This window comes from Trichogramma pretiosum, unplaced genomic scaffold (assembly GCF_000599845.2).
Source record: "Trichogramma pretiosum strain Unisexual culture from Peru unplaced genomic scaffold, Tpre_2.0 scaffold10, whole genome shotgun sequence".
Lineage (NCBI taxonomy): Eukaryota > Metazoa > Arthropoda > Insecta > Hymenoptera > Trichogrammatidae > Trichogramma > Trichogramma pretiosum.
In genome coordinates, this window is record NW_019641652.1 from 2,866,760 (window position 1) to 2,892,702 (window position 25,943).

At 39.3% G+C, this 25,943-nt stretch overlaps 1 protein-coding gene across 12 annotated transcripts in view; it reads right to left on the bottom strand.

The window, feature by feature from the left end:
- The window catches only part of LOC106658966 (voltage-dependent T-type calcium channel subunit alpha-1G), a 60,386-nt gene that overhangs the window by 25,874 nt on the left and 8,569 nt on the right, over nt 1–25,943 (bottom strand). For 6 of the 12 annotated variants that reach the window (XM_023460058.1, XM_023460054.1, XM_023460057.1 and 3 more), the window contains exons 2-7: nt 14,674–14,785; nt 11,169–11,302; nt 10,759–10,856; nt 9,972–10,143; nt 8,061–8,099; nt 2,310–2,357 (exon numbers count right to left, since the gene is read on the bottom strand). In XM_023460058.1, the coding sequence (XP_023315826.1) occupies nt 2,310–2,357; nt 8,061–8,099; nt 9,972–10,143; nt 10,759–10,856; nt 11,169–11,302; nt 14,674–14,785 (603 nt within the window). Of the gene's footprint in view, nt 1–2,309; nt 2,358–8,060; nt 8,100–8,727; nt 8,756–9,971; nt 10,144–10,758; nt 10,857–11,168; nt 11,303–14,673; nt 14,786–25,943 lie in introns of those variants that run through there. The other 6 variants (XM_014381195.2, XM_014381191.2, XM_014381193.2 and 3 more) reach the window with 3 other exon arrangements.

The following is a 25,943-nucleotide window of genomic DNA, read 5'->3' on the forward strand; positions in this document are numbered from 1 at the left end:
GGCAAGATTCAGTATTTGCAATCACGATATACAGTAACGCATATTCGTTTGGTAATCATTTTGGGTACTTGGTGAATCGTACTTATATGCTATTATAGTGTTTGGTGCGTATTCTAGGCATACATTATCGATATCGCATACCCTAGTTCTCATCATAGCTCAACGTACTTTACGAAACAGTATATGGATATCAGTGATAGGGTTAAATTTATCGATGACTTTCCAAAGTCGTCAGTGCAGTTACGAGCTTATAAGCACCTGTGAATCGAACATTTTTTATTCGATTTTTGGAAAGAATTTTTCTTTCCTTTTCCATGGCATTTTTCGAAGCTTTGAAAAGTTGAGTTTTCACTAAGACACAGCACTTTCCGTGAGCCTTTCTCGTATACTTGGCGTGTTTTCATTTTTTCTTCTTTTGCGTTTACAAGCGAGTCGTGTTTTTGATCACTTGCGTACACTTCTTCAGAACATCAATGGTCACAAACGCAATCTCAGGCGAGATAATCCGACGACCCATAAGTCACCCTGCACAGACACTCGGGCGTCATTTATTTTTCATTTTACGTTATTTTTTGTAACGTTCACCATGAAAATACTGATCGAGAGCAACCTATGCGTCGGATCGTCTCGCCCAATCTTGTGTTTGTGACCATTGATCTTCTAAAGAAGTATACGCGATCCTCGTGCTGTAGCTCAAAGGGATCGCTCTGAATCTTGCACAAAGTGATAAAAAACACGACTCGTCAGTAAACGCAAAAGAAGAAAAAAATTAAAACCCGCAAAGGGCTGTATCTTAGTGAATATTCACCTTTTCAGAGTTTTAAAAATGCAATGTAAAGTGAAAGAAAAATCCTTTCTAAAAATCGAATAAAAAAATGTTCGATTTAAAGGTGCCTATAAGCTCTTAAGGTGTTGACACAATACTTTGCGGAGACGCGCGCGACAGAGAGAAAGAAAAAGAGCTGTGAAAGAAAGAGATGCTTTAATCCGTCGCGCCGACGATTTATGCGACTTTAAAAGCTGTTGAGAATCTCGAGTGTAGCGTCGCTCAATCAAGCGTTCACGCGTGCGAAACAAGCCAGGCGTGCAGCTCATAGTACGGATTCGCTTGGATGCCAATATATGTATGTGTGTTTGTGTGTACGAGTTACGTTTACTTATATCTATAGGGCGTCGCTTTTGAATGCGGCATACCGCAAGAAATTCGGATTGACTTTTCCACGGCGAGGGATTAAGTCAGAGTTGACTACGCGTGTAATGGCAACTCAAGCCAGCCGCTTATGCACGAGTTTTCGGAAACTTTGGCCGTTATTTTGTCTATATAGACAGAACGCGCGTGTGTATGGATTTGTGAGTGTATACGTGCGTGTCAACGTATATAAGCCACGCGTGCCGAAGAAAATGAGGTTTTGCTACAGCTTATACCCAGCGGACGAAACTTTGCTGCGTTGCTGTTGATGCTGCTGTGGCAGCAGCTGCGTGCGACAGATTATCGCGCTCGGCTATTAAAATGCATACGCCCGGCTTGCGCAGCTCCGACATTTTTTTGGATAAAAGTTCACTTTGCATTTCTTTCGTTTTACTTCAAGTCTCTCTCGCGCATACGTTCGCCTCTGCATGAAACTCATCTCTTTCTCTCGTGCATCAATTCTTATGATGATCTATCGATTATTTCGGTTTCTGCAAACACAGCTGTATTAGCGAGTCCTCGTGCTTGGACATTTTCTTTATTGCAGGGGACCGCTATCAGCTCGTTTCAATTTCGAAGGACTCCATTGACTTGATGTTTAAGCAGTCCGACTGAACATTATGCTTCGACAATGGAAAATCCCTAAAATGCGAGACGAGTCCGATAACGCAGCACTAATGAAGGGGGTGTAAGTACTCTATATATTTAATGGAAAGATCGCTTGACTCTCTAGATTAACCCATAAGCACTCGACGATCGTGGCTCGTTTGCTCGCTCGTTTCGCACGATCGCCTCATCATTACTTCTTATTTATGATTCTGTCTATAGTTAATTTTTCTCTTTCGGTTAAGAGATTTATCGCTGCTTCGATCGAGCTCGTACAGTTTTCGACCTTGTTCGGAAGCTATATGCAGCGCCCAAGAGAGCCTGTCAAAAGTTTGTCAAAATTTCCAACGAGTTAATAAGTTGGACGCGTTTTCTGCCTAATTTACTCTGCGATGGTTATACTTCATCGGTAATGACGCTAGCCTATTATGAAACTTCAATTGTGAATTATTTTAGTATATAATAGAGAAAATCAAGCCGTTTAGTAAAATTCAATCTGTTAACTGATGCGTACGCAAATCTGTAGTAGTGATACGGTTTCCTCTGGAATAATTTGCCGCTGCTATAAAGTACAAAAGTTATTCTTTTTAATCATAAGCCAAAAATTAAAGCGTTAAATATTCATCGAGCACTAGAGCCTAAATGTTTACCAGTGGCTGCAATTCAACTACACAAATTTCGATTCAAAGCGCCGCTTTCGGCTCGTGTTCTCAGAGTCAATCAATAATATACCACTGTTATCCTGAGTTTGCGAATGTAAATAATCGATCGTGTAATTTGTAAAACAAGTGCTCTAATTTCACATAAATCCTGTTGGGATTTACATAGAGGCAGTTTTGCGAATACAGGTGCAAATCGATACGTCCATAACACTAGTTGATATTTTTTCTATTGTGACAACAGGCGTACAACACACAACACATAGTCTCACGCACAGCCAGGTATCCGTACTTAATGTCAGTAGACCTAATCCAATATCCCAAATTGCACATGGTAAACATTACTTGTATGCATGATTAATTTGTGCTTTGGCATTCCAAAAGTCAGGCTTGTGCTCGGTGTATGCTATATCGTGCGACCTTTTACCGCCTTGATCGTCGCTAATGGTCGCACATTGATATTTTAACTTTATCATAAATTATACTTCTTGAATCGCACACATGAAATTAATGCTAATTATACTATATGCGGATGTATTTACATTTTCTCTTTCACTATTCTATAAGATCAATATCCCATATTTTTCGTGATAATCCAACATGGGAGTGTGCTTACATATATACATATCACGGGTATGTCGATTTGAACGTCTGATACGGAATTTTCTGCCTTTCGTTGTATACATGAAATATCTAATACAGTAATACCGTGTAATTAATTTTTTTTTTAAATAAGCTAGATACTCTGACACTATTACTGTAAAAATATTTTTGGAAAATATGAATGCAGCAATGACGAAAACGTTGTCATGAAAAATCACCATATTCAATGACCAAGAACAATTCTACTGGTGAATCGTGGCCGTATCAGAGGAAAATATGTGCTCCATTGGCAAAGTGTTTATTCACGATAACTCGCGTCGATTGATGGTGATTTCGCCCGTCAGCCGGAGGCGCCTAGTACACGCCAAGTGCACTCGCATGGCAAATATAATTCCGAGGGGGTGGCGGACAAAAAAAGGAAAACCCGAGCCTGCAGCGCACTCGTAAAAATGTCAAGAGTCAGAAGCATATCGAGGAGGGGGACAGCGGGGAGAGAAAATATTAATCCGATTTTGTGCGACTGCAGAGACGACAATGGAGAAAATTTCGCCCCGATATGTACCTTGGATTTCTGGAAATACTGAAAAATTCATCTTGTGTACTTTCGCGTAGAGCTCGCGCTGGCGCGTGCGTGTACAACGCGGAACAAAATGTCGACGTATGCGTCATCGGTGCGTTTGTATACACATATACACAAGCCGCAGAGATGTTCGATGTAGGTAAATATATAGTGATAACTGCGCAAGTTCTAGTTTTCCGCAGCGCTGGCGATACATATATGTGTAAAGTATTTTCCACCAAACCAAGCGAGAGAGCTGCGAGTATCGAATGATTGAAAATTCTGTAGAGTACCGATCCGATAGAAACCGCCAGAGGATTACGGTTTTATACGTAGCGCGTGTACGTATATCGACGCGCACATTGCTGTATTAGTTGCTTATATATACATTATATACACAACTCGTGTACGCAGTGATTCCGTGCATGAAAAATAAGCACAATGGACCTTCGATCTTATTTCATTTTATTGATTTCTTTCTTCCTTTTCATACGCTTGATCTAGTTTTTACAGACATTTTGAGACTGCAATAAAAAATTACGCTCGATTGAGCTGAAGACGTTTTTTTGTTGTCACTCGACGTTATTCAATATATTAATCGTCTTCGTAATATTCGATGTGCATTAATCTTTCGATTTAATGTGATCTTTTGTCAATGAAACACAATGGTAACTGAATGCGCACTCTTTTTTCGATTCTATTTGAACACTTTTACCGTCGTCTCGTGCGTAGCTCGTATCGTAAAAAAATGAAAATAAAAAAAAAGGATTCGTCAGAAGTGCGGACATGAGAAAAAAAATCCTTAAGTGCTTTCATTCAGTGAAGTGAAAGAAACGACGAAATATACGTGTATATAGAGAAATAGAGAACGAAGGGGAAAGATTCGTACAGAGAGAAGAAAAGTAGTGTGATGAAGTAATACTCGTTACAATATATATCAATGTACATACTCGACTCTAACAAGTATATATCAACGTACATGGAGCATGACGTACATTCGTTTAATTACATATTGTCATTTTTATCGCAAACATTGATTCATGCATTGAAGTACATACGTACAAAGAGTGTGTACGTAGGTGATAAAGAAGAAGTTCAGGATTGGAAATTCAAATTGAAAATTTTAAGAGTTTAAATCAATTTTCATTTTATGATAGAAATTGTCATAGTGAGAAGAATCAGTTCATCGTAATAGTGCTAAAAAATAAGTTGCTCATCGCATTGAAACGCGATGTGGATTGTAACTATGTTTAACACTTAAAATAGTGAGATTTTATTGTGGTTTAATATTACATTATAATTGTGATATAGTAGTACATCTAAAGATTGAAAGACAAAAATTGCCGCATAGATCAGAGTTCAGAGCACGACATAACATGACGTATACACATGTACACAATAAACAGGTCAGATATTGCATGCTCTACTATTATACGTATTATAATATTTATTTTTGCAAGTATAAATCCGGTCTAAAACAGTGTTGGGTTTCAAGATACGCTTTGTTTAGAAATTATTGCGAAGCGAAGGCTTGTTCGATATGCATATATCCAAGTAAAATTCGCAGCTTATCCTCGATCTCTTCATTGCAGCCTCGTCATTGATATTGCTCATTTAATCAGTAATTAGTTTACACTGGAACATCTGCTACTGTTTCTGTCATTCACTTTGATTCTTGTGGTTGTTATCTATTACATTATCCAGGCTGGGGATGGAGATTGTTCGCGTGGGGGGGATAGAGGTCAACCGTTTCAGTAGTACGAGTCAACGTTAGACCGACCACGTGATCATTATTTTCGGATTGTCAGTGACCGAAGTGTTATTAGCAGTTATAAAGATAAACAATTACCACATCGGACAATTTTTAATTTACTTAAGATAAAAGTTATTTCAGAACTAGCGAATGCAATGCTATAAAATCTCGCTAGAGTTTGCGAGAAGAAGTTATTACTGACAGGAAGAAGATGGAAAGCATAAAATTGAAAATTGATGAAAGTTTAGTTGTGAAGGAAGCGAATCGGAGCATGGAAGCGAGCGTCAAAGGATAAAGTTAATACCACGAGGATTTGACAAGGCGAATCATCGTCAAAAGGTTTTGCGCAAAAGCGAAAGACAAGCTAAGGTATTTAAAAAATTAAGATGTACCGATGACGATGATGGCAAGACGTTTGGTTGTATAATTCAAGTCACGCGAAAAGCCAAGAGCTAATTTTACACTAAAGCAACCGTCCGCGTTTCATATGATACACGTACACTCCATGAGCATATGCGCACACATAATAACATGTTCAGCATGTATACTATACTCCACAATAGATGTGTAATACACTTGTATACAAGCTGAACTTGGTCTAGTGATAATGCACACAAGACAGGGTAGCGCATACATATATTGCAAACGTTTACCTCGCTTATTATATACGTGCATACGTGTGCGAAAGTGTGCACATACACACATGGGTCAAGTATGCACACGTGCACACATTTGTCAAAAGCAAAAGTAAGTACTTTGGCATAGCACAGCCCCAGTAAGCACAGAAAATATGGAAATCATTTACGAGTATGTAAATGTGTCTTGTTGAATACTAGAATGCCCTCTTACAGATATTTATATGTATATTATACGTACTAATAGTGAATGTTATACAAAAGCAAGAAGCAAAGTGGATGCAGTATTTGTTTTTTGTTTATTTTTTTGCGATATTTTTCAATCGCTTATTTACAATGAATAGCAGTAGCAGCATCCGAAGCGAATGAGAGGTAAGCTTTTTTTACTTGTTAGGCAATTGCCAATTGCAAACGAGATACGAAACATGGGCAGAAAAATGATTTTGATCATTTGCAGAACAGATTGTCAAGCGTTGAAAATAAAGTTATTTGAGTGATTAAAAACTTTCTCTTGTCAATGGAAAAAAAAGTTTGTTTCAAAGTAACAAGCTGATTAAATATGTAATATGATAGATGTTAACATGATATAAGTCAAGAGTAAGATCAACAGATTACAAGTGATCGAAAGTAAAACATGATGGTAATGCAGAATGAACCATACTAACATTAGTTTCTTGTAAAATTTGTTACGTCTACCTCCGTAAATATAAACTACTACGTTATAAAATTTTTGACGATTTTCATTTCGTACACTTCGCTGTAGCGTAAATTTGAAAGGAAAAGAAACCATCCAACGACCTCATCAAAATCATTTTTCATCAATGCACATTTAGTACATTTCTGCACATTAAATACCAATATCGAAATGCTCATTGTTTCGTTTCACAAGCTCAAGCGAAGTAGCTCAACGCCTCGACAACTTTTCTTTTTTACCTCTAGGTATCTCGAAAAGTATCAATATCTGCATGTTGAATTAAAAAAAAAGTCATTGTACGTTGCTCGAGCACAAATTGCCCAGTGCGTATAATACCGATTTTTTTCACTCAGCGAAAAGAACACATGGTCCAATTACTATATTTGTAAAAGCAACAGACTGCATATACGGAGCTTTTTTGTGCTTTGATACGTATACTATTGTACAATTCCGAAAGTGCATAATGTACATTTTGAAATTTCTCAAGTTTAGCTTGTAGGGCATGTAAACTTGTAATGCGCCGTTTGCATTAGCCACAGACTCATATATTTCGTCTGATAGCTTAAGCACACATTACATATAACGTCACAGAGATGATTATTATTGTTATTATCATATGCATATACATAGACGCACACATACGAATGGGGTATTAGGGCCGTCGCATACATGTACACACGTATTATGTAAGCCTCTGGTGGTCATTTTCCTCCTCGTCTCGAGTACGCGCGCATAAAGTTGAAAGAACAAAGAGCCGCTACGTACTCGAGAGATAAAACTATATAGAAGAGACCTTTCGCTCGCGCACAAATATATGCTGCTTGTTATACTGCGAGTATAGGTGCAGGCTAATACTCTATTTTAACCTATGCGAGAGATAATGTGCACAACGAATAATACTTGCAGGGGAAGATGACCGCCGCGGCTATTGTGTACGACACATGTCGGCGCTAGTAACTCATCCGTGATAGTACGTGTATATATTTTTTCGTCGCCATTTTATTCTTTTCTATGCTTTTTTTAGTCAGTCTTTTTTATTTATAAAGCTGCAATGCACCACGCGGAAATGCAAACAAATATGTTGAAAAATTCAAACGATGAATAAATGACTATACACTCGCTCAAGAGAATAATCTGATTATGCTTGCATTTCGTGGATGCATCGACAGCAATATGCAGATATTATTCCCAACACTGCGCGCTAACACATCGTCATAAATTAATAATAATAATAGTAATAGTTACGTGTATTTATAGTATGTATATACATGAATATTTAATATATATGTAAAAAAGATATATAAATTGATATAGAGATTATGTACAGATGTACAGCACATTTTTCTCTACCAAAGAGCTTACTAAATACGTGATCGAACGGAGTACTCGTCCGAGAGTAACCTGCAACAACGAAACAACAACCATCTGTCACTGCCCCCCTCTTCCATAATCAACACATACTTAAAGCTACATTTTTTATTCTTACGCTTGCACTCGTTTAATCGTCGCTTTATGCAATTATTAAGTTCGGCAATTAAAAAATTTATGTTATTTTTTAAAATCAGAACTGATTAGATTTAAAAAAACAAATTCGCTAAAAACTTATCAAGTAGAAATTTCACTTTCTAAAGCATTAATGAAACTTTTTTTAACTCATTTAATGGCCCTTAAATAACTACAATGTCGAATCGAACAAATAGTAGTCGAAAAAAGGTTTCATAAATGCTAAAAAATGTTTGATTTTTAGAAGCGATTTTTATTGCTGATATTCAATAAACATTTTTTAAATTGTTTTTTTATTCGTCGTTTAACGGTAGAGCAATTATTTTAGATAAGCATTGATAAATCACAAAGAAAAAATTACAAATAAATTGATGTAGCGGTTTTTTAAATAAATTCAAATAATAATCATTGTAGGCATAATAATTTTTTTTTTACGAATTTGTTGGGAATTTCATTATATTCACAATAATAACTATGGAAATTTTCTCAATTTCAATAATTTACTCGTTCAACACGAGATGCATACCATATAGCCTCGGCGCACACAAATTGTTCGCATTTGCGTGTAGTACTTTTCAAGCTGCTCTGCAATGCATACAGATGCAAAATGTATACGCACCCACGATACCTCGATGGTATTGTATCTCGGGCAGGTACAACAATCGAATTCGGTGCCAGCTCACGAGCTTGACAAATGAAAAAAAAAGACTACTGCTGCTATGTTACTGCTATTTTATATTCGAAAATTCCAATGAACCTATTTCGGTAAATTTCATGAATTCGTATACCATAAATTAAAATTTAAGTGAAGGTTTCTAATAATCCCAATTTAAGAAATAATTTTATTGAGAGATTTTTTGTATCGGTGGGTTCCATAAATAAGCAATCAATGTTATTGTTTGTATGGGAAAAAAACTCGGACATTGATTCATTCAATTTGCTTCTACGTTGAAATTAAAATCAATTCATGTTGGAGACAAGTTGGTGAAAAAGGGAGTTATTTGAAAGTGATGAACGTCAAGATAACGACTCTTGTATGTATGAGTAAATATGAGTAGAACACATCATACGTAACACATACACAGGAGAAGGGGTGAAAGAGGAGTAGGAGGAGTCTGGGCTGATTGAGTTAAAAGAAAATTAAAATCAAAGCACGCGGTCACGCGACGTTGATGCGAGGACCCGAGAAATTGAGTTAGCTAGTTGCCGACGAGCTTCCTATAGTGTATCCAATCCACGAAAGTCAGCACTGTCGAGGGGCACGATTTTCTCGTTAATCAACAATAACTCGATTTTTTTCTCTCGCTCTTCCCATTCGTGTTGATTGTAGAGCAAACTGCCTGTACTGGATCTTGGATTCAGTGTATTTCGCTTACTGTGCCAATTTTTCGTTAAAATTTTTAATTTACATCATGTAAAAACTTTTTAACGACCACGATGAAAAATATTTCTAGATTTTTTCAATTTGAAGCGTTTAACGATGGGATTGAATAATCGAGTATTGAAAAATAAAAAGAGACATATAATATGTATCGCGTGATCACTAATATGATTTGATTGTTAAAATTCTATTATGGGTCCTCGCTTTTATTTATTACATAACCGTTTTTACAACTTACACGACAATATACCTATAATGCTAACGATCTACGTAAAAAATAGCAAAGACACAAAAATATTCCATGTACCATGTATATATGTTATATGTTATATACGAGGAAAAAATCTCTCACGATACGTTGTTATGATTAGAGGTTTGCCTTGACTTACTCGGGATACTTGACGTTTGGGTGAGGCTTGAGAAAACAGCGCTGCCTCAGAATACCCTCCCAGAGCTGAACCCCGACGATGCCGAAGATGAAGAAGACAAAGAAGCAAAGCAGCAACACGTTGCCCAACATTGGCAAAGTGTCAAGCAGCAGCATCACGAGTATCCTCATGCCTTTATGGAACATAACAAGAATCGATGTTATAGAAATCTTATCGGAGCGTCGCACGTGGCAGCAAAGGTGTGTATCGATGGATGTCACGCGCCACCCTCGAAATATATAGCTCTCCACAGTCACTCTCACAATGCTGTCGATCAAAGCTCCGAAAAAGAAGCGCCGCGTACGAGCGCGAGTAATTGAGAGAGAATACGATAGGCCAAGTGTCAGGGTCGTGTCTCGTGCACAGAGCAGCGCAGCTCGCCAGCGACCCATCCCTTAAGTTCCGATGCCGCGAGCCTCCGTCGCCCCTTCCGTCGTCGTTACTTCTTCCGCGTCTTTTTTTATTTACTCGTTAAAAAATCCCAATCGCATGCAAATGCATTTTTTCGTCGTCGCAGAAAAGGAGAAAACGCTTTGAATCCTTGAAAAACAGTCACGCGCTCGGGCGCGTGAACATGATTTAATGACGCCGGAATTTAAATTTTAACGAGTAGAATTGTGCGAAGCTCCCAGTACAATCGACACTAAATCTTTGAGCGATCATTCTTTTTATACATGCGCCGCACGCGTTCGTGTGTATTTGTTAGTGGCGAATCGGCGGAAAATAAAAATCAATGATTTTGACTCACTTGGTATCCTGTTGATTGCTCGCAGAGGCCTCAGCACTCGTATCGTCCGTATCGCCGATAAATTCATATTTTCCACATTCAGGCAGTACTCCAATGCACTGTAAAAAGAGCATTGACGAATATTAAAACGCTTACTTTAAAGCGTTTTTATTAATACATTATTCCGAGCACGTACTTTCTCGGCTTCTCGAGCTTATTAATATTCATGTGATAAGTATTGCTTAATGCAACGACAATTTCATATAAATGTACAAAAATTTAATTCGTTCCAAGAACTATTAGTTCGTAACTTACTAATCATATTATTATTTCGGATTGCCGATGAAAAGCGTCAATTTTATATGCTTCCGCAAACACTCTTCAAAAGTTGACAAGAAATCGCACGGTTGAATAATAAAAGATGTACTCACCCTGCAATTACTATAAAGAAGTCTAGTCTATTCCAAGAATCAGCGAGATATGTGCCTTTGCCATAAATACCCATGGCTACCATTTTGATCGTCATTTCTAACGCAAAAAAGGCGAATATGATGTCGTCAAACATCTAAAAATAAAAGCTTAACATTAGTTCATTGTTTAGAGGTTCCTGAACGCATAAATATCAGACTTCGAAAGGTGACAGCTTTGAAATTTATCGATAGAAATAAGCATCAGCATTTAGCCTATATTTTAATGCATTGGTAAGCACTGCAATATATAATGAAGCAGACGCTCGTGCATTGGCACACTCGTGTACAGGTTACAATTGAATAACAGCTTGTTTACATGTTTGTATACATGATATTTCTGTTTGTGTTCTGTTTTCTCAATCTTCAGCTAACGAATTATTTGCTACAGTGAAGTGAAGTAGGCTAATATACAAAAGGAGGCTCTAAATTGAATTTTTCAAGCAACTGCACGCATTCATTCAATATTTGAAAGTGTCAATTTTATTTTTGGCGATAAAATTCTAATAATCATAAAATACATCTGTTACCTTTAATTAACAAAGTTTGCTCGCTTTTTGGGCCAGTTGTGTATAATTTTTAGCTTAGCGATATGAATCAGGATTCAAAGCAACCGAAAATTCCACTTTGATTATCGGCGTCGAAAAATATCTTAGTTAGCCAAAAATAATTTAATCTTAAAGCGCGATCGATTCGTGCTCATCATCGTCATCGTCTGGCCTTTTATGCACACTAGCTTGATTTTCTTTCACGTTTTTTGTAAGTTTCTCCACACTATGTGACTATATTTTACCAAGCTGGTAATTAAAAGGAGTACTTGGCCTTCAGCTTCACTAGCTCTTAACCAGACTATTCCGCACGGAAGATCTTGTTATTTTTCAATTACAACTCTACATTTCTATGTATATGAGGACTTTCGTGCAGATTTCTTATTTTAGGTTTTTTTTTTAAATATTCTCATTGTTTTTATTTTGTTCGATTACTCATTACAATTATTAATATAGATGATTGTTTTAAGGACAAAAAAAATCATAATTCATTGAAGTCATTTCATTCATTGAATTTACATTATTTGTGCAAAGTTTGGCCATGAGTTGGTCCAAAATGTAACTGAAATGAGTAAAATATTGAGGCTTCTTTTAATGATCGTTAATAAAATATTCAAATAAATCAGGATTATTAAATTTGATTTATGGGATTTATTGCAGTGATAAATAAGTGTTACAGCATCTCTTATACTTAAAACCAATAGATATTACTTCAAGGTGAAGTTTATATGTATCTTAATTTTATGTTGGAAGGATTTTTTTGAAAAATCGTGAATAATTATACAGGCCTATCTCGTTATACGCGGGGGTTACGTTACCGAAAAGTTCCGCGAAATCCGCGTATAACGAAGCAAAAAGCGAATCTTTAATAAAGACTTTTTATTTTATATAAATATATCCATATAAAAATCTACAGAGGTCTCGTAAAAAAAAACGGTAACTTTGCAATAGCAGCAATACACTCCCGTTCTCTGATTAAATTTAGAATTTTCAATTTTTCAGCCAAATTAATGACTTTTCTTTTTTTTATTGGAGTTTTAGAAATTTTCGGAGTATTTGGAGCCATTGTCAAATTTTTCAAAAGGTTATAAAAAAAATTTTTGACCGTCTTGAACCGCGTATAACGTGAACTTATCCGCGTATAACGAGAAATCGTCGCATTTGGCAATCCGTGTATAAGGGTAAAGCGCGTATACAGAATCCGCGTATAAGGAGGTATGCCTGTAATTACTTTTATTGATAGAACGAACAGGAAATACATTGTCAATATCACGACAGCGATTTAAAGTCTATTACAATTTATTTATCTGTTAAAACTATAGAAGGTTTAATAATTCATAGTGATATTTTTAAGTCAGAGTAAACTTAAAATTGTAGCTAATAAAGTGCAATCGCGAACAAAGTCCAATGTAATTTATATTTTATTTTACCCGAGCTCTTACAATATTTTCAATGTCCATTACTCACTCGATTAAATTTTAGTGGGTAAATGCTTCGTAAGTAAACTTGTAATGTAACCATGAACTGTGAAGAAGATTGTGGTAGATTATCAAGTTTGTTTAAGAGTTCCTTTTGACCCAAAAGTAAACAGAATTTGGAATTTATCATAGAACTAGATCGATAAATAAGAAAATGAAATAAGAGAATGAGGTAAATTTTTAATGTCAAACGAATAAGCAAACGAGTCACAAAAAATAATTGAAAAATCAATTCTTTTGAAAGGTTTGAAATGCTATATTCGTATTGCTGGTAAGTGAAGTGCCAAAAAATAAACACAAATTTCAGTCAAAAGAAAAACTCGTAGAATTATTTATTCTATCGATATATAGAATATATATACGGTATACCAGCATCGCACCACTCACACATTCGCCGCGACCGATATGGATTGAAGCGCGTCGAGTCGTTGTTTTTTTAAGCGGGGAAGTCTGGGAAAATTTACCCAAGTCAGCTATACTTCCGGACGATATTTACTTTTTCTTTGGTGCATATATAGACTTCCTTTATCTATTCACTCTTGGATATGTATATAAGCTTCGAGGCTTTTTTGTCACAGGCGCGGAGACTTTTTCGCATCGAGCGTAACTCAGTGTCAACGCTACGCTTAACGCTGTTGTTGCTTCTGTTGCTGTTGTGCTTCGAGTTAAAATTCGGAATAAAACTTAGGTTGATGCGAATGTGGCTCATGGCCACAAGTCTCTCTGTGCGTCGTATTTTTTAACGCACATACATATTCTGACGAAAAATTGTTTGATATTTTGCATACATACATGAAGGATAATTCAAATCCTATTGCAAAATTGTCCAGAGACATATGTATTCATGGTTCGATAAATTCCAGCAAATCTGAGAAAAATGCGCTAGTGCGAAAAATTCAACTGAGTTACAGAAAAATTCAACACCAGTAAAAATTTTATTTTTTCGTGCGCTGATGCGGAGAAAAACATCTCGGTACATGTATACTTGCAACTCTGTCAAGGATATGAGTAAAACTTTGCATGCATCAAGTCGACAAAAAACTCGTGTGTATACATGCATTTGCTTTGACTCGCATATAATATTATCGATCTTATGTGTATTCAATAAATAAAACGAAGATACAGATCGGAACGAGAAATAGGATTTTTCGTACCAAAGCGTTCACAAGTAAAAATATTATTTCCAGCAGACGAAAAAGTATAGTAGCAAAGCTTTCTCATGCATTTTCTAATAGAGTCTCGCAGGGCACTTTATTCATTTGCTTTTAAAAATAACACAATTATAGATGTGTTGATGGTACCATGCAGTCTTGTGCTACATTATATTTTCAAGAATTTGATAATTATATGATGTGAGAGAAAAGCAAAAAAGTAAATATAGCTTTGAATGAAAAAACAATAAACGCAAGTAATCGGTACAAAATAGATGAAAAAATACGTTACCTGTAATATTTTGCAGCGATTCGTTTCACATTGGTCGTCGACACACGGCTGATACATGCCCAATGTGATACAGTTCAGCAGAATCACCATCATGCTCACTCTCTCGAACCACGTGTTATAAAAATATCTTGTTAAGGAAAATCATATTTTTTTTGTATTTTGTCAATTTTGAAATAAAAAACCATCCTTGAATCGCAAAAGAAGGAAAATAAAAATTGAAGCAGCGTAAATTTGACGTTTCACAGTACGCTTCAGCGGAACTATTATGATACTTATATATCGATCGATTGTTGCACGAGTCCAAAGCAGATGAATACACATAAAGCTGCAGTGGCAGACGGACACAATAAAGACAGTAACGCCCGCCGTCGGTTGCGCACGCGACAATGATCAATACATCACGATAGTAAAAATCCATTCCTCTTCGGCATAAGTGACAGTGACCCAGTTGAATAGACTTTAAAAATTGCACGGCGGAAGCTAATACGTGCGCAGATATTATGAAACAACAGGCTGAGAATTACGTGCTCGTTTTTGTGTGGCGCACATTGGAATAATGTAAACCAGTATACGCGAGAACATAATGCACCGCGAGAGCCGGGATACGGTGCTTTGTGAATACCGCAATGATTCAAATTTATATAGTTGGCGCCCAGCGCCATAAAATCAATTTACGATATGATACGCTCGTTTGTAAATACACATAAAGGAGATAAAGTCGTTTGCGTGAACCCGAGCGCTCGGGTATAATTTTTGTTTACATTTCTTGCTGCGCGAGTCCACGTAAGCTTTTACGTGGCGTCCCGAGGATTCATGCGCACGCAACCAAAACTAATCCCGCGCGTTTCCCAAAGCAAACATTCGATATCGATGCGAATTAACTTATTTCGTTGTTGATGATATTTGTTGAATTTGTCAAGCTATATATGCTTCTGCACTCGATACGGAGTGCAAAGTGCAGCCGGATGCACCGAATAGAATGAACATTTTTCGTAGCAAAATTTCGCTTGTATCGCTTTGAGAAAAGCACGACTATGAAAAAATGTGTGTACAGATACCCTTATAAACTCTTACAAAAGACGTCGCAGGTATAATAGAAAGAATAGTATTGTGTATCATATGCGTGTATAGTATATATATATAGAGAGAGAAAGCCAGAGAGGAATAGCTGGGGAGAGTTGGGGAGAAATATGAAATGAATAGAAGAGAATGTGAAGCTCGAGCGAAGTGAATTCAAGCTCTATATACATGAGTCTGAATTCACACTTATTTCCGAGTCGAACAAAGCGTTTTTGCGAATCGAATTCATGTTTCATCATAATCTGCGCCATTTTTGTTTCGCTATTCATTACTAGCTTCTTAATAGTGGAAACATGTCTTTGTAGGGTCGAAAAAGTCTGCAGAGGCGATATCGAATCGAGTGCTTGAAATTACTGAAAGCTTTCGATTCAGGTAAACTCGAATAGCCCGAGCGCGCGAGAAAATATTTTCAATGGTATTTTCAAACGTGTATTACCGTTACAGACTGCTACATATAAGCTTCAACAAAACAATCGTGCAGTTCTGGCGCGCGCAAAGAAACACTCTCATGAAATAGTCAATAGCTCCGCAGAGTATAATACAGTTAGCCTGCGCTTCTAAGCGAATTGGGACTTGGTTAGCTGTATATCCTGTGCACGCGGCCAGGCCAGATGCGAATGAAAAAATTGAATATTTCATGGTCCAGTGTTTTTCTGCCCCAAGAGCTCACCCGCGTTTTATAAATTATTCGCATCATGAAATTGTTGACAGTTCGGATCTCGATGACGTCGAATAAATTAGTCGATTAAATGTGCTAATGCGCGCCGCGCAAACGGGCACGCTCGTAAAGCCTACATAATAATATATGCAGCGAGTGAAATTAATTGGCGCGTACTCGAATTCCATTTATTAATTTATATATTATATATTTATTTATTGGTACGGAAAAATTCTCATCGTGCACGATAAACTCTTGCGGATTCAGGCAAGTTACTTAATTTGATGGAGGAAAAATTGTCGCGACTCTAATCAGCGAAACATCGGCACGATTTTCGGTGTATTATCGGCGCAACAATCAATTTTGTAAGACACAATAATGTGGGTCAATGAGACTCAAAAAGCTCGTATATAGAGTAGAGTAGTGCAGAGAGTAGCGCGCACAGAGGCACATAATGCACAAGCCCCCTTAGGAGAGCCTACAGTATAAACCGAAACGGGCGCGCACAGGAAGCTGTTAAACCCAATTCGCACTGAATGTGTGTGTGAGTGTGTCGTTGTACGTGTAGGCACTAGGCATGCGTGCGCCCCGTCGTGGTCGTCGTCGTCGGCGTCTACGTGCAGTGGCGTTGTTGTACGCGTGAAAAGGCTAATGCCGTTATATACGTGACTGGAGCGTTATTGCGGCACTGGCAGCGGCTCTCCACGAGTGTCCATCCAATCTAGCCTATATTTACTCTTTAGCTGGACTCTATATAACTGCACACATAAAGGCCAGCGAGACAGACGTGGCAGGGCGTGTGTTCGAACCTCGTTACAGGCTTTATCATTTAAGCATACAGCGCCAGTGGCGAGAGCCGCGATAATGAATAAAAACGACGGATTAATTGACGTTCGACAAAAACCTAAACGACTTTATCTCGATTATTTTTTTCATTTCCAAAGCTTAAGCTCGAAATTGCTTAGGCACGCGGGTGCAAAGCCACTTGAGTTAACTAGCTTTTTCGAAAAAAAACGCATTCAAAATGCAGCGAGAGATCTTTGACCAGCTACCGGCTTGCGAGCTCTCATTCACTCCAACAGTCTGCTACTTATACATCCATGCAGCTATTCAAACCCTTACATATAACCTACATTTAGCGAAGTAACTAGCGCGAATATGTGTATGTGAGTGTGTGTGTGTGTGTGTGTATTGGTGCGTGTACGTATTATTAGCGACCTGACCCGAGCGAGAGCACGAGCCGCCCTCCCAGGAGGCTCTCTCAGCGTTTGCTTACCGTATTTATTATGCGAATCAAGAAAGTCTATATGCTCTAGCCTATATACATGCAACATTGCACGTGTACAACACAGCGAAACGTTTCGCAGTTGTCTCTCAAGATATGTATTTTGGAGCTTGCATTGCATCATGTAATATTCATTAATGTGAGAGTAAACTCGCTGGACTCGATGTCAAGGTGTGCAGGACGTATTTCACAATTTAATTATTTCAATTACGTCATCTTCGTACAATGTTTGACAATAAAAATTCGTAGTTTGCCCCGACACCCCAAATGCACTGAACAAGAGCAGGAAATCCTCGCTGTGCATGGCACTAAATTTTGTTAAATCTGCCTGTGTAGGCGAATTTTTGGGGATTCTCGTGTACGACTGGTGCGCGCCAGGCTCGCACACGCGTGCTGCACTTGGTAAATTTCGCATTTTTCGACGCGCTCTGTGTGTTTCCGTGAAACAAATCCGCTTATATTTTTCTCTTCTCAAGTTGCATGCAGGCGTCCGCGTGTGAATGTGTATACAAGCGCGCATTACCAAAGTCCGCCTGCATTGCGGACGCGTATAATTGCAGCGCGAGCGCACGCCCGGCTCGTGAAATTATATATTTTCCGCGAGTTATTAAAATTCCAAGAGTAAAAATTATTCGCTTTTGACTGCGGGTCTCGAGTAATTTTAGTAAGTTCCGAGCATCGATTCGAGTGCGTATACAGCAACGATTGAGTGGGGCTAATTTTCACGTGTAAGCAAAAGCGAGCGTTAGCAGCCGCGCACTGCCTCGTATTTATAGCTTTAAAGATCCGCAGCGAGAGATTCGCGCTGCCGTGCGAAGACCTTGCGCTTCATTTTAAAAAGCACGTGCTACATACATAAAGAGATACGTATCGGTTTTCGCCGAGATTCTTTTCAAACAGACCGACCTTTGATACACGCAAGATAAGGTATATACCGCGATGAAATTCAAGTAACACAATCTCCTATTAAGAGCTGCACTTTTTGTCCAATTCGCCTCTATTTGCCCGACTAGTCACAATATTTTTCATTTATTTCATCAAAACAAAAAAGCCTCGCTCAAACGCTGCCTGAAAAAGTGGCGAAAAAAATACATTTCTTTTATTTTTTCGAGAAATGCTTAACATTTTGTCACACTACACTGGTACGCGCGACACTCACGCTCACACAGACGCGCACGAAAACACACACAGAGGGCAAGTTTTGCGAGAGTTAAAAAAAAGGAACGAAAGAGGGAGAGAGAGAATGAAAAAAGCTTGAGAGAGAGTAGCGCAATTAGAGTGTGGGCGCGGGGCTTTCATCTCCTGTCGGCTTGGCGCGCGCGAGAGAGAGAGAGAGAGAGAGAGAATCGATCCAGCGAGTCGGAAAGGGACATAGCGAGAGCCGCACGCGAGATGCAGGTCGTGAGTTGCTGACTGCTGCTGCTGCTACTGCAGCAGGTGGCTCTGGGAGGGAGGCCATGCACGAGAGGAGGCAGCAGCTCTGGCAAAAGGGGCTCGCGAAAAGTCGGGCAACAGTGTGCACGTCTATACGTGTATATGCATCGCGTATAGATATACAGGCTGCAGCCGCCCCCGAGACCCAATGCGCGCGCGATAGCAAAAAGCGAGCGCGCGGATTGAAGATGAAAGCTCGCAAGCTCGAGCAGGCCTCGATGCTGCGATGTATTTACGTTTTGCTTTTCTCCCGCTACTGCTGCAGCCTACTGACTTATTAAAAATTCATCCCTTTCTTGCTTATGCTCCAATCATTTTCTTAATTTTATTCGAAATTTTCTACTCTCGACTCAGCTGCATGCACGTGCATTATTGATGACGCTAAAATAATCGCTCATGCTCGACTAGAGAATTCAAACGGCCCTCTTAATCGCAAGCTCAAACGATTCCAACTTAAAATCCGCAAGCTCGGGCGGAGAAAATATACTCGGACTCTGCGAGTGCTAAGGAAGCATAATGCGTAAGTCGTAAGATAATTCATGCTAAACGCAGCGGCTGCTCTGCTGGTGGCTAGCTTCAGTGTATAATAACGGGACTGTATACCCTCAAACTCGCTGTAAATCTGGCTCGCTGCAGTCTGTAATACAGCTTGGCAAAAGTGTACGTGTGTATAGATGTATGTGCTACACGTACAAGAGCTTGCAACTAGTATAGCAGCAGAGTTAGCAGTAGCGTGTATACCGCCGCGGCGAGAGAGAGAGAGAGAGAGAGAGACCTGAGCCGATCAATATACAAGCTTGCACGGCCACCTATCCTCGCTCCTATGCTCTCTTGAACTCCTACTGCTACATTTTTTTTGCATCTCGTGCTGGCTTATTGTTATTTACGTTTTCTTTTATTTTCGTCGAGCAGCTGTAATTGCTGAGCTAATCGCTGATCGCGCGACAGTCGATATCCGCTCGAGTCTGTGCGAGCGAGTATAGGGTATATACCATCGGCTGCCGCACGCGACGCGATGAAAAAAACGCCTGCGTTAAGTTCGTTTGCTATATATCACCCTTAATTGATACGTGTGCTTGTACAAATGGACAAAGACATGTGTGTGTACTTGATATTTTCCAACTCGAGCGATGGAAACACTACTGGCTATTTTTACAATGACTTTGCGACTCAGCTACTGCAGGGTTAAAACAATTTTTCTGCTTCTCGTAAAAGGATAGAATTCGAGATTGACTCGAGATTACATCGGCACGGAGCGTCTAGCGAAAAATCGTTCGTCTGACTTGCTGCAAAAACATGCTCGACTCGACGGCAAGCTAAGTTGCTCGAACGTCGAGCTTGCGGAATAGAAATGTCACATTTTCGTCGATTTTCGTGCTTAGAATTTCAAATTTTTAATTCGATGCCAACACAAGTGCTCGCACGTGCACGAATAGCGAGAAAAACCTGTCGTAATTTAATTAGAAAATTTGTGCTTCTCGTGCCCATTAAGGAAAAAGACATTTAATTTCCTTTGAAAGCTGCGCGCGAGAGCGTCGTTCCTTTTGCGCGTTACACATGTAGAAAAAGAAGCGCGGTGCAATGAGAAAAAGCTTAAAAGCTCGACGTCTCCTTGCATGTACGTTTGCCGCGCGAAAATATTTAATCGAATCAACAGTTCGTTTTAATCACTCAGAACAATGGAAACGAGCTCGTCGGTTTGCGCACTCGGTGTATTATCCATTGTACACATTACAAATTCTACAGGTACGTACATATCCTTGCTGATTTCACACTAGAGCGAGTCCAACATGTTGCACGCGGCGTGCCTATACGCCAGTGAAATTACTCGCTTAATGACACGACCAATGTATATAGCTAACGTACATTTGTGCAGCGACGTAAACGCGCTTATGTAGATGTAAACGTAACGATTCACTCGCATGCGCGCTGCCTTTATTTTTTGCGTTAGCATTGAAGCGTGTAGCGAGGCTCGCGCTAGATGCCCGCTGCCGAGTGTAAAAATAACCATTTATATGAGCTAGCGATTATAATCCGCGGCTTTTTAACACCGGCGCGTTCAACTCGCATTTATACTGAACTCTGCGACAGCTTACCTTTACTTTACAGATAAATAATTCAGTGGAATCTTTTTGCTTAATTTCTCAAAACGACGATTCAATGCACTGCGAACGAACATCTTGCTTGGAAGGTCGAAGCGCGATGAAAAAAAAAAATTATACAGAGACTTTACCTATTTTTGCATTCATCGCGCTCGACGCAAATAAGAGTAAAAAGCGATCCGACGCAGCTTACAAATAAAAAGCAAGAGCTTCTCGTCTTTTTTACCCTTTCGTGGTTGATAGAGGCGTAACACGCCGAGTATAAAGCTGGGAAACTGTTGGCGAATAGTTTGAATTCGTGAAACGTTTTTTTGGTGCGGCTTTGAAGGCTGTCTTATGCTTCGCCGCCTCGGGAATTGAATTTTTATCATATCTTTGTAGCGCACGTTGCGTCGATACGTATTGCAAAAAAAGTTCGTCACTGCCGATAGAAAATTATTTAGCTAATAAATTATTTATGCTGGCGAAGTACTGAGCAAAAAAGTTGTTTAATGTAAAACTAGTCGCGCAAACTGCAAAATATGAAACGAAGCAGGGCAGGAATATGGTAGTTGTAACGATAGCCGAGATCGAAATCGAGTAATATCAGCTCGTTCGTCCTCAGCGGCGTACACAAGTTACAAGAATTATCCGGCAAAACAGGCGGCAGCGAGAAATCGATTTCACGGGGCAAAGCGAGCCCGGGTATCTTCGTTACAGTCGACTCTAGGCTAGGTATATATGCGCAGTGCCGCAGTGCCCGCATAGAATATTATTCACGCGTTTCTTGCGATGTAAAATACATGCAGGAGGAGCAGCTATAGGCTACTACGGAGGTGCAGTAGGTGCAGCGCGCCAAATACACGTGTTGCAAGCTGTCGTCGCGCAGCTATATAGGTAGGTACGCTTATCGCGTGTGCCGCACCGTCCGATCGCCGCAGCACCGCACGTGCCTCTCTCTCTCTCTCTGCCAGTAGCAAGCCTCGTGCGGTGATCGTCGCAGCCGCGCCAGTAAGCGACGCGTTCACTCGCACATGTGCTACGGAAATCGCGCGCTATGACCGTAATCGACGTATCATCGCTCGCAACATAATTTCGGTATCATCGCGCAGTTTGCATTTACAATTATCTGCAATCGATGCGATTATTTCTTTGTTGAACCGATCGCTTGTGGCTACGACTACGAATCGCCTGGCCGCACAAATGCCAACTTCATATTTATGACTTGGCTTGAGTCTCGATTTTTACCTACCTACTTCCATGAATAATCAGCCTAACTCTTAAACATGGTGTTTATCTCGGGTTTATAAGTCATGTTATACGCTACTTTGCGCATGTCTCTATAAGTTTAACAATCAACTGTGTAACTATGCAGCGAAATCATAAGGCGCTATAATATCAATAGCAATTTACGTACAGTACGATTCATATTTCACCGCAAGCTCGTGTCTCAATGATGCGATGATTGCACACTATCCGGCGCTTGACCTACAGATACTTAATTCCCCTGATATTAAAACTATAGCACTATAACAAATCAAACAATATCGTGATCGCTCTTGGCTTGGAAAATCAAGCGAGACGTTCTTCGGTATCAAAAAATAAACTACTCGCGGGGCCCTCATTTCCTGATAATCAACGCTGTAGTCACGATCGCGAAAGCTCCTTCAAATTTCCTCGTGCCTCGTATAGCTATGTACTTGCTTGCTGCCCTGAAATGTCTAATATCCCGATAAGCGCCGATGTCCGATCGAAATTGACAGTCAAGCCTGTACTCTCGGCCGGCAGTCGAGGCATACACGAAATTGGGCGCACACTTTTGAGCGAGGCTCAATTCTTCGCTCGGGAATAACTTGTCCGGCGGCCAATCAACTTCGAATAGAAGAAACGATTTCGGTTGAATCGATTTTCTCGCTCTATTACTATAGCTCATTCCTCCTATTACTATTAATTGCTTTAATCATAGCGATCCATTCGAATGTCATTGATTGCAGTTTTCGATCCTCCGAGTCTTTTTGCATGTAATTGAATACCTATAAATGAACAGTTGCACGTATCGGGTTATGACGGCCGAGGCAGCAACAGGCCATCTACTTTACGTGTGAGCAACTCGTTGCGGTGACTTTTTCATGTATACATATTGCGGCCTGTCTGATGACAAGAAGAGGTGAGCATTACAGTACGTCAAAATAAAGAAACGAAAAATGCAGCAAAGCCAGCCTGCTGTAGCTTGCGCTTGGCTGCATACATTTTCCAAGACAATTACTACTGTTCCAGGCGCATACATTCAAAAAGCTGCATGAATACATACTGTAAGAATAGGTAGCGAGTCTTGCGAAACTTTATGCTGTGCACATTTCGCCTAGCCAAAAATGGCATTCATTTACTTTTTCACTGTTCTAGCAATAAATTAAAATTATAACACCGACTTTACATTGCACTCCACTCCAAGCAATCGAGTATAGCTATAATCAGTCAAAAGGTATAAAATCTATACATTAGACTACGCAGCCTGATGAAAGGTATACACTTGAAAATGGTAGTAGGCACGCGACATCAAAACGACGTTTTGGCCGACTTTTGTGTTGTAGCAACAGTTTGTTTAAAGAGCGAAAATTGCTCTATACGCGACCAACTAATCGATCCGACAATAATTGATCCGTCGCGGTGGCCGCCTTTTTCCACGTCTATTCGCAAATTTTCGTCACACAGTTGCTCTTAATGACTACGAAAACACGAGCAAAGCCAAATAAAAGGTCGATCGAAGCTGGCAGAAGATAATTATTAGCTCTCGATTGTCAGGTGAGATGAAAAACCAGAAAAAGATTGCCGAAAGAGCGAAGCCAGGGCGCTGTTTTTGCGGCGCGTATGCATCAAGCGAGTCATCATCGTTTCCCAGAGGGCCTGCAGTAGCGAGTAATTTCCAGCTTGATTGACAATCAAGAGTCGAACAAATTGTTTCGATCGACTTGTAGCTACATCCGTCGCCAAGGTCCAGTTTGTCCTTCTGCCAGTCCGAGTATGCCATTCGATTAGCCATTCTTATTGCCGTTCGGGATAGAACTTAAATATGTCACCGGCGCGCGTGACGTAAATGCCGATCCTTTGGCTATGCAGAATTGAAAGACGCGGCAAATCATTACGTTTCCTCCCATCGCCGTAGTCGTTCCATTCTTCGATTATTTCGAGAACGACTCGCTTGTGTGATCGCCGCCACTCGAGCTTGCATACAGATTGTTTCATCGGGGCAAATTTGATTTTTGCCCCAAGCTTTCTAATCGACATATGCAGATCCGAGTTATTTACTTGCGCGAGTGTTATTGTAATTCAAATGAGTGCAACAGATATTATGAGATTATTCCAAAGTATAACATGTACAGAGTGAATTTTCCAAAGTTTTTGATGCAGAACTTCATCTCGACTTTTAGCACGAAATTTCGCGTAATTCGTTGAATCTCGAAACGGTTTACAATTTTAAACTAGCGTTAAATTTCTTAGTACTTACTAATGTTATTCAGAGTCATTATTCAATTTTAAATGAGCACACTATGAACAAATGATTGCACTATCATATTTAAATATATGATGAGCTGTTTTTCTTAATAACAATCGCATAAGATGTCGCATTATTAAATAAAAATAAAAATCAAATTTAAATTATCGATTGAGCGTTTGTCGTGACGTCAAGAAGACTGTAGTATAGCTTCGAACAATGTAACATTAGTATTTTTACCTATCTATATTTTACGTGTACGATACACTTTTCATCCACACGAAACTTCAATACGAGGCGCGTAATTTTTCATTAAAAAAACACGCCAGGTATCCAACGTCAGAATAAAATATGGCCTAGTATATATAGGCGGTCGCGTACCTTGAAAGTACAAGTTGCGTTAGCTCTAACAAAATGTCACTGCCAAAACCACCTGCTCGTATCAAAGTACATCAATATGAAGCTAAAAAATAACCCTCGTTCAGCTGTTAAAATGTCTTTTCTATTTTGACGAAACGCGAAAAACGCACGTGTTTCTGAATCGAAAGAGTCGAATTTTTGCGCTTTATTGCGCGGAGAGCGATTAAAATCACGAAAAACACATCCGTCAAACAGCAGAGAGCAACGCGTGTGGGGTACAATACGCCAGAGTTGAGTTATAGGGTAAAGAAAGACGAATCCAGTGAGTCGCGCTTCGATTTAGAATCTTACGGTACTGTTAGCACTGCTGCTCGACAAACAGAAAAAGCCAAAAATATCGCATTCGCAGCAACTACGATTTGACGTCCAATAGCCGTAGCGGCGATAAATCGTCTGCAGTTACACAGCCACACATACGTACACATACGCGAAACTATTCTCTTGAGATATAGGTATTGCTCCTACGTACGCCAGAGGCCATTTTGCAAAGAAAAAAAAAGAGAGAAAGAGATAGCCGGGGTAAGGTTTAAATTGACTCTAATAAAAGTTTGCCATACGTGATATGCCTTTCCTATATGCGATTCGATCCAGCTTATTTTCCTCAATGAGATTAGATACGAAATAGAAATGTCGGACTGGCGCATACTGCGATTTACTACCGTTAAAGATGCTTGCAAACGCGCACCGTAAATATCCAATTTACGTGTAAGTTACTCCAAGTTGCTAGCAGTCGCCTTACATCATTACAAGGCAATGATGTGTATCGATCGGTTGCGTATTGTTTATTAATATCTTTCAGAAAAATTGAGGTAAAATTAA